At 45.2% G+C, this 19,408-nt stretch overlaps 1 protein-coding gene across 1 annotated transcript in view; it reads left to right on the top strand.

Annotated features, from left to right (window-relative positions):
• The first annotated feature begins 382 nt into the window (after nucleotides 1-382).
• Nucleotides 383-19,408, top strand: part of ULK2 (unc-51 like autophagy activating kinase 2) — a 565,259-nt gene continuing 546,233 nt past the window's right edge. The window contains exon 1 of the mRNA XM_078679911.1: nucleotides 383-1,084. Within this exon, the coding sequence (XP_078536037.1) occupies nucleotides 995-1,084 (90 nt within the window). The 5' untranslated portion in view covers nucleotides 383-994. The remainder of the gene's footprint in view (nucleotides 1,085-19,408) is intronic.

The following is a 19,408-nucleotide window of genomic DNA, read 5'->3' as shown; positions in this document are numbered from 1 at the left end:
GACTGTGACGCTGTAAGGACGCTCCGGGGAAGATAGTTCTAGTGGCACTCAGCCGCCCGTTCTCGTTCCTTATCCTTAGTCTTTCCCGTCCAGTTCAGACGTTAGGAAGCAACAGTCACTTAACCTGGTATGGCTGGCTAGTTGGTCGAAGGCTATCACTTTCAGGTCCATGACTGACAGACCAGGCACACCTCTAGCCCCGCCCACCCGGCTCCAAACTGGGCTGCACCTATCGGCTGCCTGTGGACTGTTTGGACAAAAGAACGTGTTGGCTCCAAAGCCAATCAGCGTTTCGAAATTATGTGCAGTGCATTGGGGTTGGCTGAGGTGACTCGATGCTCCAATCCTAGATTGCCTTACACAAATAAGCAGTACCGCCCACACTCAGACGACTCCCTTGAACATGTTTAGCGGAGGCATTGGTTGTTGTGCGTCTTGAAAGTGTTAGCATTGTGGGCAAATGCTATCCGTTAAAAAATGAACAACGGGCGACGGTCGTCAGGCTGAATTTTCGGACAGGTCGTCTAAAAAGCGGGCAGATGGTCCCATTAAGTGGCGAGGCAGGAAGAGACCTTGTTGTTCCACATCACTATCAGCCCGTGACTGTGGATGCCAGTATGCGTTGCAGTGCTGCTTATCCATGCCTGGATACAATGGAGCGACCCACATACTTTTTACCAGCTCAGCACGATTTATAACTACAGGATGGCTTTTTGAGAAGCACCACCATGCTGAATATATGCCCCTTCCCCACAAAGAGGGACGCTTATGGATTCCAAAATTAGGAATTGAAGGAAAGCACCTGTTATCTCCTCTTGCGCTCTACCTGCCTTCACCATGGTCCGAGCCGCTGGGGCTGCAGCCTCGTCTGGGCGCTGTGCTGGGTTGCCGTGGCTGCAGCGGAGAGAAAACGTGCCTGAGGAACCTATAAGAGAGCCAACGCCGCCTTGCCACTGATGGTCGTCTGGGTCTCACCAGTCTGTGCACTCTGATCATGGAGGTGGTCGGAGACTTTGAGTACAGCAGAAAGGATCTCATAGGGCATGGAGCCTTTGCTGTTGTCTTCAAAGGTCGACATAGGAAGGTACTGCACTGTGTTGGTCTGTTTGGCAATCGAGGGTCCTAATGTTCGGGTTTGGTGTGGAATATGCGAGAGACGGGCATGCTGAGGGGATATTTAAGGGTGTGTAGAAGCTATATGATGGTATAGGTTATGACAAGAGCTGGCAGGTGCCATGTTATGGCTTTAAAACGGGTTGTCATGGTTATGTGAGAGCCTTTTTGAGAACTAGGGGGTGCTCTCATTGAATTAACGCAATAATTTGGATATGTAACATCACTCTTCAGTTAATGAAGGTATTTTTGCATTTACAATATAACCTCTTGATGGATTTAAAATAAACTAATTAACGTCGCATGACTGAAACCTCTTAGAATGCATTATAACGTAATAATTGCTTTTTTACAGTGCCCTTTAAAACACGCATACATGTTATTATATAAAATTTCAGGGAGCAGCAGGAGTGTGGACAACGCGTAGGAAATATGTAGTTTGAAACAGCTGGCAAACTGTGCTGCCAGATGTGCTCGCTAATGTTTGTTGACAGTGATGTGAGCTCTGGAGCAAAAGTTGCTCGAGTAACATTCTGGTACATGAATTTTACATAATACACGATTTCTGTTTTGGAAAGCAGATCTGTGCTGACATCAAGTGCCCTATTTCTGAGAATTTTGATTGGCCAGCACTATCCGAAGGTTCCATTGCATTTTCTGATTTAGTCCACCAGGCTTCTAGGCCTTGTAGTCGCAAGGGAAATATAGCTTGCGGCAGTACATATCGGGACAGTGCTATTCCTTGTTATTGAGTTGGTATTCACCATGCTTTGCTTGGATGCGTTTGCATTTGTATGTGCATTTACTAGCAGGTTACATTAACAATGTTATTCATCATTTATCAAAAACACAATTTCTTTTAGTTCACGATTAAACTATAGTTATTATCCAGCTCAGTATTATACTTTATAGTTACCTTGATTTGATGAAAGACCAAGATGGTTCTGAAGGACATACAGGCTTTTCCTTCCATACACATGTGCAGCAGAGTACCCTACTGAGCTCTTACTGCAAAAACTTTACCTGATAGCTGGTGAACTGACTCTCCATTTTTGTGCAAGTAATTTGCTCCTCTTTTTGATGGATACTACTCACCGTACGGTGATGACATCAGTTTTTCTTCGATATGAACTTGTGTGAGGAAGGATGTTGCTCCTCTGGAGTATAGTTGTGCAATGTTCATCTTCTTGTGGTTGTAATATTTGGCGGCATCTTTTCCCGCTATGATTCTTTAATGCTGCTCTGTGTGTATGCAGCTATGGATCTATGTGAATACTGTTGAGGTGGAAAGGCTTAGCCGACCATGCTCCAGTTGTTTCCTTTCATTGCCATACGATCTTCATAAAGGGTAATCTCCTCAACATTTAGAACAACATGGGTGGTTTACTTTATTCACTTGGATGCTTACTAGACTGATGTGATTAGCAATGAGTCCGTGGACCCTAAGCCTGGAATGTAGAAATCACACAGAAATACTTTTAGTTTGCTTTTGTGAGCCAGCCTAGTTAGCTTAATGCTGTTTTGCATAATGTTAGTATCAGAAGTGCTCTGTACGATGATTCAGCGTCCTGTAGCAGTTTTCCATGTCCATACATACCTACTAGGATCATGGTACAAAAGTGCAGTGTTTTCAGAAGTTCTGTCTGCACCAAGGAGGTGATCCATGGAAAGGCAGTGTGTGTCACTACACTAAACGCTTGCTAAACGTAGTGCAACATTTCCACTGTAACTGGTTACAGTAAGACAACTTCATGGATCTCCTCAAAGGAGAGGGTGCCACCCCTATAAATAGTTGTTCTATAGTCAGTATAGAAGCCTATCTCCACTGCAATCAATAAGCTGCTGCCTCCACCTTTTCGAAGTTGGGCAATCACCAAAGAGGGAGATCTGGCGAATATACTGCCCTGCTGCGCTGCTGACAGAGATATCGGGCACGACCCGGAGCAAAAGTGGTAATTGCATGCCACAGGCTGTCCCCAAGACTCTTAAGCACAAGAGTTCTAGTTTCCCTAGGTCCCAAGTATCTTGCCTCGGGCAGTGCCTCATTAGCGATCCACATTCTTGCCTTTTTGAAAAAAGTAGTACTTGTATGTGAATACAAAGTATAATACACAACATAACAAATACATTCAGTCTTTATAAGCCTGGCACTCTAGCATTGTATGGGTAAGTCCCTGAGCCCTACTTCCCTGTCTAAAGTCGTTGGCTATTCCCCATTCAGGTGATACAACATTCAGGTTAGCCCCCACTAGTTAGTGCAAGTCTTAAAAGTTCCACAGTGGCTTATTAAAAGTCATTGTCTCAGCACTGTAGAGCTTTTAGTCAGAGCAAGTTTCCCCAGAGGCTTGGTGGCCTGGCAATCAATCTTACACGCTCTCGCTGAAGTTGCAGCTGCAGTTTGGAAGCCCGGGTGTGCATCAGTGCCCCAGTGGTAAGCAGAAGTCTGGATGCTACAGGCAAGGCAGCAGGTGTCCACAACGCTCCTTTGATCATGCAGTAAGGCTTCCAGATTCAGGTGGCCGGTCTCTGGTGCTTCCAGGTTTGGGGTGATTGGATCGTTGCCCTGCTTCCAGTGGTCACAACCTCCTCTGCTTCACAGTGGCATGCTACTCTGGGGCATCAGCCCTTTCTCTTCCCCACGGCCCCATCTGGCATACAGTGTTGCAAACAGCAGCACTCGGGGCAGAGACCCCCCACTGGTCACAAAACTGCACAAGTCGTTGGCCCACAGCGATGTCCCAGGGTGATGGCCCATTTCTCCCCCACAGCCCCCACCTGGCATATGGGGGTTGCAAACAGCTGATATATAGGGACAGCCGCTTCAGATCACACCACTGCATGGGGCGATGGCCCTCTTCTTGTACAACTGTGCACCAGGGCACCGGCCCATATCTTCACCACAGCCTCCACCTGACATGTGAGGTTCGTGAACAGCAAATGTTGAAAATGAAGCCTTTTGGGACACAGCACGTGGTGAACAGTGCCTACCAAGTTGTCAAGAACTGGGTTGCTACCGTTATATTGATCAGATGAAGGGCCCAGTGCCATAAGTGTAGATATCTCAAGTGCTCAGTTTCCTGTTACTGGAACTCCTGCTTACATTTTTAGGAGTTCTCTAATTCCCCTGCCCCAGAAGAGGTCCCGGAGCATTCTACGCGCCTCTATCCCATTGCATGAACACCACCTTTGGAAGGTGTAGTCACTCTCTGCAGCTGCCGCTCCCCTCCACCTGTGCTTACCACTTTTACATTTCCTGGAGAGAAGTCTGCATTACCTAACTGGTGTAAAGGGTGACCGGAAGGTTGTTAACCTGCCGTCTCTGGTGAGTTTATCCCATATATTTAAAGTGGACTTAAGGATGTCTGAGAAGTAACATACCATGGGTCTATCCCAAGTGGGAGCCAAGGGAAAGTCCAGGCAGTCCTTTCCAGAACTGCCACATCCATATGGACCCAGTGGCATTTGATCTCGTATAGGGACCATTAAAAAAAATATGCAGAGTTGAATCGACTGATTATATTTTAACATATCCGGGAGGCCAAGGCCTCTGAACCTCCTAGAGGGTCTCATAATTGTGCTTGAGACACCTGCTTTATTCCTGGCCCAAATAAAACAGTCTATGTCTCGCTACAGGTGCTTCATGTCTCTTTCCTGGTAACGCTTGGAAAAGATATAGTAAGCTGGGTTAAATGTTTTGTTTAATTACCGCCACCCTGCCTGCCACAAGACGTATAGATGTTTCCACCTGTGGAGGTCATTCCTGATGGTGTCAAATAATCAGGGGTAATTAACTGCGTAAAGCAAACTGTAACGTGGTATAAGATTTGGCCTACTTGCCCCAAAATTTGTTATCCTTGACCCCAAACAATATATCCTGGTAATTCCCCGGGATCCCGACTCTCCATTCCCCATTCACACGTCAATCCCATTGCCCACCTGAAGCAGTAAGGGAACAGATATGTCCCCTGCATGGTGTTGACCCTGTACTGCAACCCGCTATACAACCAGCCACCCCCTGTGCCCCCCAAAGAAGTGTAGTGCTCCTGATTGCTGACCAGTAGGCTATTGATCATCTCACGCAGGCCCATCCCCCGGTCGAACCATATCCATCATCTAATAACATTTCAATGGCAACATACACAGCCTATAACAACACATAACATCTAAACCTCTTGCTGGTACTAAAAGATTGCTTGATTTCGACTCTAGCATTGTCATGTGCCATTGTGTTGCACCGGTGTTATGTTCTGTTGGTGAAACCTTCCAAGAGTGTGTGTACAGTGACATCATAACCATAATTTAATGGCCTCTTGAGAATGGGTTCGAGGTGTAAAGTTGCTTCTGGTGCTCGGTGGGTCATGTCTTGTTTTTTTCTGATAAACACATTTTCTGCTCTGGCAATATTGTTTTTAATTTAAATTGGCAATTATATAATGCCAAAATGTCCATTAGTTTGGATCGCTGAGCTTTTAGTAGTCCATTGCATCAGTTATGTAGCAAGAGACATAGAGGCCATATGTGCATCTTTGTGAATGGTTAAGAGTTTGCAAGATAACTTGACTTCAGAGCCACTCAGCAGTTCTGCAGTGTGCCTATTCTGTGCCACCAGTCACTGAAATCAGTGACTTCTTGAAGCCCCTCTTTCTCAGCATCTACAATTTCTCGGATGCTCTTCCTTTCTTCCTGGGTGTTACTGTGTTGACATGTCATTTCCAGGCTGGTGAACAAGGCACCATCTAGCTATACTAGACAACCCCCTCTTGCGCATTGTTGATGCCTGTTTATTATAGTTAGTTTAGGTTTGGATGCACGTGCATCTTGCTCTGTTGCATTCACGCGGTCCCTGTTCTCTGTGTCTGGGCCTTTTCTCTGATTAAAGACTGTTTCTGTCCAGATGTTGCCTCATTCTCGTATTAATGCCGATTCCTGACGAAGGTGGTTTCTTCTTAGGCCAAGTATTGATCATAAGCAAGTTTTGCAGACTTTGTGACAGTGGAGGAGTTGCCAGTGCGGATCCACAAAAATGGATCTAATGTCATCTTAATTCTTCAGCCATTTCATTAGTCGGACTAAGAAGAAAAGGCCACCTCCAGCGTGGTAATGTAGAGTCTGAGAAACTGCTTCAGGGTTGTAAAATGTTGTTCTTGATTTTTGTGTTTTGAAAGTATGCAGGTCTTTGTCAAGAATAGTCCCAGTGATTTAGCTACCATGGAATGTAGATGGGTGTGTCTGATCTTACTTGGTGGTGTTGGCAATGAAGGGGGTGATGAATTGGAGGTTGCCAAACATTGTGAATGTTTTCAGATAGAGTTTGATTCAGTGAATTTAAATGTGGAGCCGGGCAAGGAGGACTCAGAGTGGCTGTATGCAGAAGTTGAAGTTGGTAGGGAGAAAACTGATCCTTAATTTAGGCTGAGAAATGAAAGATTTCACCTGAACACGGCAGTTGTAGTGAGACAGAGTAGGTCTTGTTTTATTCCACTACCGTTCTTGTTGCAACCTTTTCTTCAAATATGTATTTGTATTTCTTTTTCAATTTTCAAAAAACACACCAAACAACGAAACCAAACCCCTCCGTGTCAAGGGGTTTCTAGCAATAGATCACAAATGCAACATGAGCACTACATATGTATAGAAAAATATACAAATTGTGTTCACAGGATCATAAAAAAATCCCATTACCCATGCTGGTCCCCCAACCCAGTGAGTACCTCCGAGTGAGACCGTTCTTCAAGGAGACCTTAGTGGAAAGCAAAGTGATGAATGCAGAGGCCCGCTACGTTCATGAATTTCAAGGGGCAACATCTGCTGTCATGCACTTCTCCTTGAGTTGCTAGCGACATGGTCAATGCGTGCACTTTCTAATCCAGATTGGACAGAGTCTTGTACGTGGCTCTTGGACGCCTACAAGAAGTTACATTTCTTTTTAAAAATTGCTCCTTATTGAACATTTTGCATACAGTGAAAACCAGCATTTGCAATGCAATTGGTCTTGCATTTGCGAGAGTTAGAGCTATTGGCGTTGTAAATTGTAGTGGATGTACGTAGACTTGGATGTGCAGTAAGAACACTGCCCAACTTTTGTACCAGGTATAATCAGGAGGGTAGGGAGGTAGAGAGAAGATCCTTTCAGTCTCCGGAGTTAACTCATTATGATCAAGGGGGGGAAAGGATCACTTGTCCTGCTTAAACCTTGGGTTTCACAAGTAGAGGAACTGGTATCTCCCGATCAAATATAACTCTCATACACGTGTATTAGGATGATTCTTTCTTAGCGGTATATACTGGGTACCCGCTTTTTTACACGTGCGTGCGTAATCATTGAGTTATTTTTTGTATTGTGCACCCTCCACCAGGAGGTATTGCCTTTGGTTTAAGGCAGTAGTGATCGTGAATAGTAGGGGAGGGGTTGTGGTGACGGTGTGGTTAAAAAATCCGGACAGCCAGACTAAGAAAGTTTTAATAGGTCTGGATTCGGAATTGATTAAAAAAATTAAAGGTGCACTTTTTGAAATTATTAGGGGTTCAAGTGCATTTCATATCTAAAAAGAGGTCAACATGTTTCAGCCTTTTGTAGTCAGAGGATCTCAGGCTTTCGTCAGGACCAGTAAGGGTGAATAAATAGTGATTAAAGCAAAAAATTGTGATTAAAGCAAAAAATTGTGAGAAGAGAAAAGGTAAATTGACCTGATCCTTCGTTATTCAAGGTTTCATTGTACCTATGAAAAAAGACACACACAAACGACAACAAAAGGGAGATAGGGGACGGGAAAACACATAATATGTACAGTAGTGCCTTTCAATTATTAAGGAACTCATGAATAGCAATGCTTTAGCTCATACTCAATTCAGGCGTCAACTCTTCCTTTTTCATGCTTCGATAGTGGCAGGGACTAGGACTGTAATATGGTGCCCATAATTTTACCAAGGTACATTCTCTGTGCGTGGTTTATAGTGAGGACTATTGTTTGTGGTTGGTTCATAATTTCATTCATGCTCCATTCACACCATGCTTTCTGTCGCATATCAATCGTGTGGTAATAATTTTAAAATCACGTGTCCATATGGTGGTCAGATTGATGTCTATAAATCGATATTGCTTAGTGCGATGTGCACAATGACTAATATTGACTTATCACTCGTGTGATTCTAAATTCGTGCTATAATGGTGGCCGCATTAGGTATACGATGCTTTGTTGTGAAATGCGTCGTTCAAAACTGTAATTTTGCACAATGGCTTGTCGGCGTTTTTGCGTACCTTGTTTTAGATGAAGAATTACTTCATCGGGGAAGGAGGCGGCTCGAGAGAGGTTACTGAGGAAGTATAGAGAAGAGAATGTTACAAGTGGTCGTTAATACTTGCGGTTTGTCGGTCTCGTGTCCCAGGCTCGGTGCGCCTCGTTGTACCTGAGTGCCTTCTTGCTCGATCTACGCCGCATGTGCTGGCGCTGCCTCTCGTCCCCCGGAACTACAGAGAGATGCGGTTCCGGGTGGGCTTTAACTCCAAGTGGTTAGAAAGGGAAGAGTTACTTCCCGCTATGTTAAGAACTTATTAAGAAATGTGTAAAAAGTGGCTTTAATTTGTTTTAATTGTTTAGCACATTGATTTGTGATCCAGTAATTCTAAAAATAGGGTTTGAATTGAATCGAGTGATTACAAAGTCCTGTTTGGTTCTATAAATGTATAGAACCAGCTGGTCGGGGGAAATACCTTCAGGGTAATTCTGATCTGTCGTATTTATTGTCTAATTGAAGATTGTGTTGATTTCACTCATTCTTCGGGGGATTCCGCAGTGGAGCATGAGTGTGGCCGATGTTGGTTGAGTCAATTTCTGCGACTGAGGAGAAATTGCAGCTCAATAAAGGATTACAAACTGCAAGCAAATGATCTCTGTGTCAAACTCACAGCCAGAGACTACCCACCCGGAACCGCATCTCTCTGTAGTTCCGGGGGACGAGAGGCAGCGCCAGCACATGCGGCGTAGATCGAGCCAGAAGGCACTCAGGTACAACGAGGCGCACCGAGCCTGGGACACGAGACCGACAAACCGCAAGTATTAACGACCACTTGTAACATTCTCTTCTCTATACTTCCTCAGTAACCTCTCTCGAGCCGCCTCCTTCCCCGATGAAGTAATTCTTCATCTAAAACAAGGTACGCAAAAACGCCGACAAGCCATTGTGCAAAATTACAGTTTTGAACGACGCATTTCACAACAAAGCATCGTATACCTAATGCGGCCACCATTATAGCACGAATTTAGAATCACACGAGTGATAAGTCAATATTAGTCATTGTGCACATCGCACCTAAGCAATATCGATTTATAGACATCAATCTGACCACCATATGGACACGTGATTTTAAAATTATTACCACACGATTGATATGCGACAGAAAGCATGGTGTGAATGGAGCATGAATGAAATTATGAACCAACCACAAACAATAGTCCTCACTATAAACCACGCACAGAGAATGTACCTTGGTAAAATTATGGGCACCATATTACAGTCCTAGTCCCTGCCACTATCGAAGCATGAAAAAGGAAGAGTTGACGCCTGAATTGAGTATGAGCTAAAGCATTGCTATTCATGAGTTCCTTAATAATTGAAAGGCACTACTGTACATATTATGTGTTTTCCCGTCCCCTATCTCCCTTTTGTTGTCGTTTGTGTGTGTCTTTTTTCATAGGTACAATGAAACCTTGAATAACGAAGGATCAGGTCAATTTACCTTTTCTCTTCTCACAATTTTTTGCTTTAATCACAATTTTTTGCTTTAATCACTATTTATTCACCCTTACTGGTCCTGACGAAAGCCTGAGATCCTCTGACTACAAAAGGCTGAAACATGTTGACCTCTTTTTAGATATGAAATGCACTTGAACCCCTAATAATTTCAAAAAGTGCACCTTTAATTTTTTAAATCAATTCCGAATCCAGACCTATTAAAACTTTCTTTGTCTGGCTGTCCGGATTTTTTAACCACACCGTCACCACAACCCCTCCCCTACTATTCACGATCACTACTGCCTTAAACCAAAGGCAATACCTCCTGGTGGAGGGTGCACAATACAAAAAATAACTCAATGATTACGCACGCACGTGTAAAAAAGCGGGTACCCAGTATATACCGCTAAGAAAGAATCATCCTAATACACGTGTATGAGAGTTATATTTGATCGGGAGATACCAGTTCCTCTACTTGTGAAACCCAAGGTTTAAGCAGGACAAGTGATCCTTTCCCCCCCTTGATCATAACAACTTTTGTACCAGCCAAAGTGGCTGGTAAACTACCAGGCAAGAGGTAAAAAAAAGGTTGGCTGGTGCTGCTTTGGAATGCATAACGGGGGTGCATTATAATTGTGCGTTTCAAAGGAGTGGCTGCCATCTTACATGCTAATGTAGAGGAGAGTGGATATGGCATAAGCGCTAGATCTGCTGAACTTGAGGCTGGCGAATAGGGTTCGAGTCTTGGAGGCTCAACACTGTGTGTGCGTAATCACTTAATGTAAAGTCCTCCAATACCTGTAAAATTGCACACACAAAAACAAGACAAACACAAAATAAGCAGGTATGGGCAGAAAAGCAACCGTTTCAAACAAACAGTTCTTCCAAACCATAACCTAAAGGGCCTTGGCAAAGACGACCTAGGGAATGGGAGGTGGGGTGAAAGAAATAGTACCTGCATTAAAGGGGAGAGACACTAATTAATGACCATGTATAGTACAGCGTTGCTCTTCAGCTCCAAATGGAAGTGATGTATCGGGAGCGCAAACCTACGAGGAGCCCCAAAAGAAAAGTGACACAGTGAGATAGAAGAATATGCCCAAGATCACACAATTTGATCAAGTGGTTAAAACTAAGGGCCATATGTAGGTAGCCCAATACCGGTCGGTAATGGCCGAAATTACCGAATTTTAGGCCGTTACCGACCAGTATTTAGGGTTTGAGATGTAGGAGGCAGATTTAAGGATTCGGTAATTACCAATAATACCGATTCCTTATTTTAAGGAATCGGTAATTACCGAATCCAAAAAGCTATGTAGGAGGCACTCAAGTGAGTGCCTTCTTGCATTCAGGATTCGTTATTTACCACCAACTACAAGCTGGTGGTAAATATCGAAAACCTTTAAAAAAAGCAATTTTGTGCTTTTTTAAATGTGCCATGTGGCAGACATACATGCCCTTAGGGCATGTATGTGTGCCACATGTGCACACATGCGCGATTCAGTGGTGCAACAGGGTGTCAATGTGACACCCTGCCACCCTTGAATATGTGTCCCCTATTACCGATTCGGTATTTACCGAATCGGTAATAGTGAATGGCTTCCCATTCATTCCTATGGCCTCCATGCCCATAGGAATGAATGGGAATTACCGAATCGGTAAATACCGATTCTTAAATACCGAATATTTACCGAATTGTTTCCTACATACCATTTACCGATTCTGAAATACCGAATCGGTAAAATTCAGTATTTTAGAATCGGTAAATGTAGATTACCTACATATGGCCCTAAGTCTTCTGGGTGTAAAGCTTGGCACTTTCATTAAACTTAAGTCAGGAGAAAATCCCCTTTGGGCAACTTTAATTCACCACTCAATATGCATTCAAACATATAACCATATCACCAGAACGTAACACCACCGCCATCGGAGGCCAAGTGCTACAAAAATACAAATATTTTATTAAAAATAACCAAACATGTGGTCACACATTGAAAATATTTTCCATAGACTATTAGAAGAATTAAAAAACAATGTGTGACAAATATTACAAATTAAAATCAATATATTACTCGGAGATTTCTTATCATATAAAAAGGCAAATACAGCAGACCAAAATCATTTGTCAGACACTAGATTTTTGGTGCACAGGAATTAACTACAAATGTCACCACAGTCTATAATATGCCTTTAGACAAAAGAGCATTGACGCGTTTCGGTGGGTATATCTGCTTAAACACCACCTTCTTCATGACAAGAGCTGATATCTCCCAAATCACAATACGGATCTGTTGTAAATCCAAGGTATTTGTCCGATTTGACTTATAGTAATATCCTTACCAACACACTAACGGGGATACAGCAGTCTCCTTCTCAGTTGGACACCCCTATCGTACTAGAGGATTCTTCTCCAACCTTTATATTTCTTGCATCCCACAGTTGGAAGAAAATAAGACTGACAAGTGCCTCTTTACAATGAATTCCCAGGCTCACACATAGAGCCTCTTCCTATGTCTTTTAATGCACAATATCAGACTTTTAGGAACTTCATTTCTTTCTGTAGTTCCCTCAGTTTTTCCCCGTAATTCTTGCTTTAAGTCTTGTTGGTATTGTAAAGCCGCATACGGGGTAAATTCTCGTACTACGTTGAGATTTACAATTGCATTTACATAGTCATTCCTTCCCATTACCAAAAGTCAAATCAATTCTTGTGGATGGGTAAACGCGGCTCTGCACAGTGATATGCACCATGACTATATATAATTGTATTTGCACATTGCCAATCATTATTAAAAGGCACTATGTCAATGTTGTGCCCAAGTTTACATCTTTCTAACAAGGGGAAAAGTGGCAGTACATGAGGAAATAAGTAAAGAGAGAACAATCAAATGTATTCAAGGAGCTGGTGTGACTGTACATAGTTCAGTGAGCATTAAAGGCACCCATAATGCAACCAATTGTCCAGGGTCGGTTCTAGGATTTTTGGGGTCCTGGGCAGAAAGGGAATGTGCAAGGCCCCTCTAAATTGCATAGACATGACATCTTCAGGGCTGATTGCATCTGAATAGATGCCCCTGCTCCTGAAGCTGCAGGCCCACCCTCTTGGCCACCCACAAGCACCGTTTGACAGCTCATCAAGGGCTGAAGGTGTGAGGGTTGCCATCCTGCTGTGCCTCTGCATGGGTGGAGGCCTCCTAATTGCCGAACAAACATGAGAAATGTGTTTTTTGAAACTGGGAATGGAGGGGGGGGAGCGGGCAGGGTGGCCGTATTTCGTGCCATAGTCTATCGCATTAGTGCGTGGCCCCACGTTGGAGGACTGACACCGGGGGCCATGGGCAGCTGTCCATACTGCCCATGCCTACCCTACTGGGTTAGGATCCTATTCGTGTTGAGTCGGAGTTGGAAAACGCCTACCAAACTAACACACAGCCCCATAAAAATGCAGCCAACTGACATGCATAAATAACTCTTACCTCCAGTATACTATTCTGTAAAATGTCTCCTCTCGTTTCTGTAAAATGTCTCCCCTCGTTAAGTGCTTATCAGGTACTCTCTACATAATGCAATTGCTACAACAATCCACTAAAGCCGTGAAATACCGGCATAGCTGCCAAGGTTTCAGATTGCTATGTGTGACATTTGTTTAATTTCAGTGCAATTATGAGTGACATTTCAATGATTATGAGTGACAATTTCTCGCAAGCAAAGCCAAGCAATGAAGTCCATGGGAAAGGATAAATATTACAAATTATACTCTTTTGGGCTGTGAGAAACCCGAAAACAATCCTGAAACTGCTGCAGAGCACCTGAAATTAAAGTTTCCTATTGATCACAAAATGTCTGCTTTTTATACCTAGGTGTTCTTTGTATTCTGGAGGTTGTATGCCCATGCATTATTATAGGAAAGGAGAAAACTATTAATCTCGGATTCCAAAGTATTTAGGATTAACAAGTCAGGATTCACGGTGTAACAATTCGCATGAAGCACACAACAGGAAGCAGCTAGGGATAGGCCACATTATAGTACTTAGGGCCAGATGTGGGTAATTCTATTTTACCGACTCATAAATACCGAATTTTACCGATTCGGTATTTATGAATCGGTAAAATAGAAGGTGGGAGATGTAGGTGAAATCGGTATTTGAAATACCGATTCTGTAAAAATCGGTATTTACCGATTCTGTAATTACAGAATCGGTATTTCCCATTGATTCCTATGGGCTTTGAAGCCCATAGGAATCAATGGGAAATACCGATTCTGTAAATAACGAATCCTGCAAGGATGCAGGGGGTGTCACTTTGACACCCTCTAGCACCCCAAATACAGGCATGTGTGCCATGTGGCACACAGACATGCCCTAAGGGCACGTCTGTCTGTCACATGGCATAGGTGTGCATGCACACATGTGCATGCACACCTGGATTTGGTATTTTACCACCCAATTGGATTGGGTGGTAAAATACCAAATCTGTAAGGCCTTTGGGACTCAGAAGAGTCCCACCTACATCTGGCAGTTACAGAATCGGTAAAAATACCGATTCTGTATTTTACCGATTCGGTAAATTTACCGAATCGGTAAAATTGGCCCCCTACATCACAAATACCCATATACCGGTCGGTAACGGCCGAAATCGGCCGTTACCGGTCGGTAAATGGCCTCCTACATCTGGCCCTTTGTGTCATGTGACATAGAGAGCCTGCCACCCTCTGACACAAATGTCACCTGATTAGGAATGTAAACCCTTCTCCCCACCATAATAACAAAAAGATACAACCAGGCCTGGACTGGCCCAAAAGCAGCAGCAAATGCTGCTCATTGTGCACATTTACCCTCTTGCCAATAACCAGGATTACTGCCTTCACTATTGCTCTCTATTCTGCAGCAGATCACATGTAGTTCCTACTGTGCCAGTCACTTACTTTCAGGGTTACCACCAGGCTCTTTTTCTACTGGCATGACCAGTATTTTATTGTTCTGGCTGTTAGAAAAATTCTGAGAAGCCCTGAAAGTCGACAATTTTACCCTCATCAGCGCATACTTTAAACAGTAAAAATAAAAACAATTCGCTGTGTTCTGGAGCTGCGAAGTTAATAACTGGATCATAAATAAAGTAAAGACAGAAAGTAAAGTTCCTACGTACACTTTACAAAGACATTTTTTTTTTTATAACTCGCTCATGCTTGAGCCTTAAATCGACATGGTCTCTGGTGCAGAGCAGAGTGTAGTAGCGCAATGCTGTTTTTTAAAGACAACTCTGGCACCTGGTCATAGCGTGACCGGACAGGTATGCCCCAGCAGAGTGGGCCGGTAGACAATTATCAGACCCTGCTTTAGCCAGCCTTTGCCCACTGGGCCCCTCTGGGTACTCCTTGGCAGTCAATCAGATGCAGAGCAAATGTGCACTGCAGGCCATTCTGTCCCACGCGGGACCCGGCCAAAACAGGATGTGAGGCCCCAACAACATGGATCTTCTTAGTCAGCTGCCGAAGTAATTAAAATGAAGAGTAAACAGTCTGCTGACTATCGGACTCGACAGCCGAGCATTGAAGCCTCAGGCTGAGGTACAAAACATACATAGGTCACAACCAAGGTGCACGCCATGTCAACCTTTATTTAAATAATGACTCGACCCTAAATCATTCTCCCCGAGCTCTGCGATCGTCCCGGTCAGCGTGCAGCTACCAGCCCAGCCCCGCAGCCACCAGCATGGTACAGATGATGTCGCAGCTGAAAATGAAGTAATCACACTAAGACTTCAGCTGTAAACGCAGGACAAGCAGGCGCAGATAACCCACATGATAATATAATTGAAACCACATTTTAGAAGACTGAGGATATCTCACTCTACTTACTTTGAGAGGTGAGCTTCAGCAGCTGCAAACTGGTACGAACCCGGCCTCCTCGGGACCACAACCACTCCAGCAGCATGAAAATTCAGCAGCCGAGTGTGTTCTGGGATCTAGAAGTCACCGTGCCGTGCCTGTGCTTGGGGTCAGGTCGGGTTCGCTACCGATCGTGTGGATGTCGTTGGTCACATTTTAAAAAAATATGGTTACTGCGGGATCTCGGAATTATTTGGGCCTGAGTCAGAGTGGCTCAATGTGAATGACCCTAGCAGCGCAGCCGGCGGGAATTTTGCAGGAAGCAGGGCAGATATTGTAACATTGTAGCTTGCACTAGAGTCAGAGCAGATCTTTTAACTGTTAAGCTGCTGCTGCTCGCAAGTGAAGCCTTCTGTAGCCCGGTGCACACAATTGGTGCCGGAGCGCCCTAGCACCTGGCGTAGTGGGTACCTAGTGTCAGCCCTGTCAGTAGAGTACTGGTCAGTCGCAAAAATGCGTGACAAAGTATTTCATTGCGGTGATGCGGGAACACCACACTGAAATGCGTTCGCGTCACACCTATTGCGTGATACTTGGCAGGCCGACACTGGCAACAACCAGCCACAGATCCTGCGCACAGAACGGCATGCAGATGACGTCACATAAAGTGGCACAGAACTACATGGGGAATGACTGGTTTCAAAAGAACAAAAGCGGGCTAAGGCAGCAGCCATCTTATGCTAAAAAGCAGGTGCTAAGACGGGTCTCTATCGCGCTCTCCATTTTTGTCCTTGGGGTGAAAAAAAAATCTTAACTCTGCAGCAGTACCACCCTTCACTGTCTTTGAGGCAACTTCAAGAGACTCGTTTTAGTTCTTTAACGGTCTTATCATTTCAGCACCAAATAATTTTCAATATTCTATACAACAAAGCCATAATTGTTGCTTATTTATCTTCCAGAACTAACAACCATTGGCAAAGCCAATAGCCATGACTTGTTGTAGGTGTAATGTTAATTGTTGTATTATATATCTGTATACAATGACAGAAGCAGAAAAATACCAGTCAGACGGTACCCTATGCTAAACATAGATTTTAAGCCTGCATATTTTTAAGCCACGCCCTTAGTTAAATCGACCACTCCCCTTCGAGAGACCCCCTCATTTTTTCATTTCTCTTAAAGCCCTGCTTCTAGGCTGGTGTCCGGTGAGGAGAGTTTGCTTTCCAATGCGGTGACCGCCTGGACATCGTCCTGAACGGCCGCTCCCCTCGCTTCCTGATTCCAGCCCAGTGCAGCGCCCACAGCCCACAGCTGAATCTCGTTTGCCTTGTGACTCGCCTGCAGAGTTTGGTATCGTTGCTCCGGCATAATCATAGCGCTCTGTACATTAATCTTAGGCAACGCTTTAATATCACTGTACCGGCATAATCATAGCGCTCTGTGCATTAATCTTAGGCAGCGCTTTAATATCACTGTACTGCATATTTTAGAAGCGATCTGGACTGCAGCTTGTTTAAACTTGTAAGCGCTCTCACCGGGATTCACTGAGTGAGCACGCTGGTAGTTCTGTGCTTTCAACATTATCAGGCTTTGCATTGCGCCCTCCCGTTTTCACTTTCTAGCTACCCCACCATCTTGTTGTTGTGCTTTTCCCCTGGCCCGCCTCCACGTCCCCGCCTCCCAGCTGACCCTCCCACCCACGGATAGAGGGCTCACCACCTCCCAGGACTGATTGTGACCGCCTGGACATCGTCCTGAACGGCCGCTCCCCTCGCTTCCTGATTCCAGCCCAGTGCAGCGCCCACAGCCCACAGCTGAATCTCGTTTGCCTTGTGACTCGCCTGCAGAGTTTGGTATCGTTGCTCCGGCATAATCATAGCGCTCTGTACATTAATCTTAGGCAACGCTTTAATGTCACTGTACCGGCATAATCATAGCGCTCTGTGCATTAATCTTAGGCAGCGCTTTAATATCACTGTATTGCATATTTTAGAAGCGATCTGGACTGCAGCTTGTTTAAACTTGTAAGCGCTCTCACCGGGATTCACTGAGTGAGCACGCTGGTAGTTCTGGGCTTTCAACATTATCAGGCTTTGCATTGCGCCCTCCCGTTCTCACTTTCTAGCTACCCCACCATCTTGTTGTTGTGCTTTTCCCCTGGCCCGCCTCCACGTCCCCGCCTCCCAGCTGACCCTCCCACGCTCCGCCCCCTCCACCACCTATGTTAGTCAGATTGTTCCACGTGCAGCGTCCACGCGCTACGGCCACGCCGAAGGTGCGCCAAAGGTAAGCCCGTCTACGCCCGTCCGCGCCAAGCCCGCGCCCAGCGCCCGTCCCCCTGCTCTATGCCGCCCCCAACCCCCTAGAGTAACTTATGATGCCGCTACTCTCCTCGCCCTCAACGCCGGACGCACTCCACTTTGCTGTGAAGCCACCCCAGGACGTACCCACGGCCCATTCTCCTGCCTCTCCTGTAAGTTCAACTGCGTCAGGACCCTCACCAAACACTCCTCCTCCACACACAGCTCCGAACCCAACGACTTGAAATGCATCCTACTTAACACCCGCTCGGTCCACAGACACGCAACCAAACTCTGGGACCTAATCGACACTGTGTCACCTTATATCGCCTTCCTCACTGAAACTTGGATGAACGCATCTTCTGCCCCCGACATCGCCATAGCCATACCGGACACTTACAAGATCATTCGAAAAGACCGCACCATTAAAAAAACTGGAGGAGGCATCGCCATCGTCCATAGAAACACCATCAAAATTACAACCAGCTCCGACGACAATCTCGCAACCGCCGAACACCTCCACTTTCAGATCCACACCGACCCCAGGACCACCCTCAGAGGAACCCTCATCTACAGGCCCCCAGGCACCCGATCTCAATTCAGCGACGACATCACTGACTTCGTCAGCCCGCACGCCCTCGCCTCCGAGAACTACATTCTTCTAGGAGACCTCAACTACCACCTCGACAACATTCTCGACAACAATACCACCACCCTCCTGGACAACATGTCCAATCTCGGACTCAAACAACTTGTTGACACCCCCACTCACATAGCCGGACACACGCTCGACCCTATCTTCACCTCCAGCAAGCACATCTCCTTCGATCACACTACAGCTCTCCACTGGACGGATCACAGCTGTGTTCACTTCAGCTACAAAACAACCCTGACCCACAACCATCCACAACCCATTCCACGAAGAAATTGGAACAAAATCACCACCGACCAACTCCTCGCATCCCTCAGCCAAAACACTCCCACCCTAACAACGGACCCAGACCAAGCAGCCACAAACCTCAGGCAATGGATTACCCACAGTGCAGACGAACTAGCACCCCTGAAAAAACACCAGTTGAAATCATTCAGCAAAAAGGCTCCCTGGTTCAATGATGACCTTAAAAAATCCAAGAAGACTTGCCGCACCCTGGAGAAGAATTGGAGAAAAGAACCAACCTCAGACAACATGACCTCCCTCAAGACAGCCACCCGCAAACACCACCAACTGATTCGATCCGCCAAGAAATCAGCATTTAAGGACCGCCTCGACAACAACTCTCACAACAGCAAGGAACTCTTCAATATCGTCAAAGAATTCACCAACCCTCCCGCAGCATCCAACGACATCATTAACTCCCAAGACCTCTGCAATGCGCTATCCTCCTTCTTCTACAACAAAATTGCCGACATCCACAACAGCTTCAAGAACACTCCC

Source organism: Lissotriton helveticus, chromosome 3_1 (assembly GCF_964261635.1).
Source record: "Lissotriton helveticus chromosome 3_1, aLisHel1.1, whole genome shotgun sequence".
Classification (NCBI taxonomy): Eukaryota; Metazoa; Chordata; class Amphibia; order Caudata; family Salamandridae; genus Lissotriton; species Lissotriton helveticus.
This window is presented reverse-complemented; position numbering and strand designations above follow the sequence as displayed.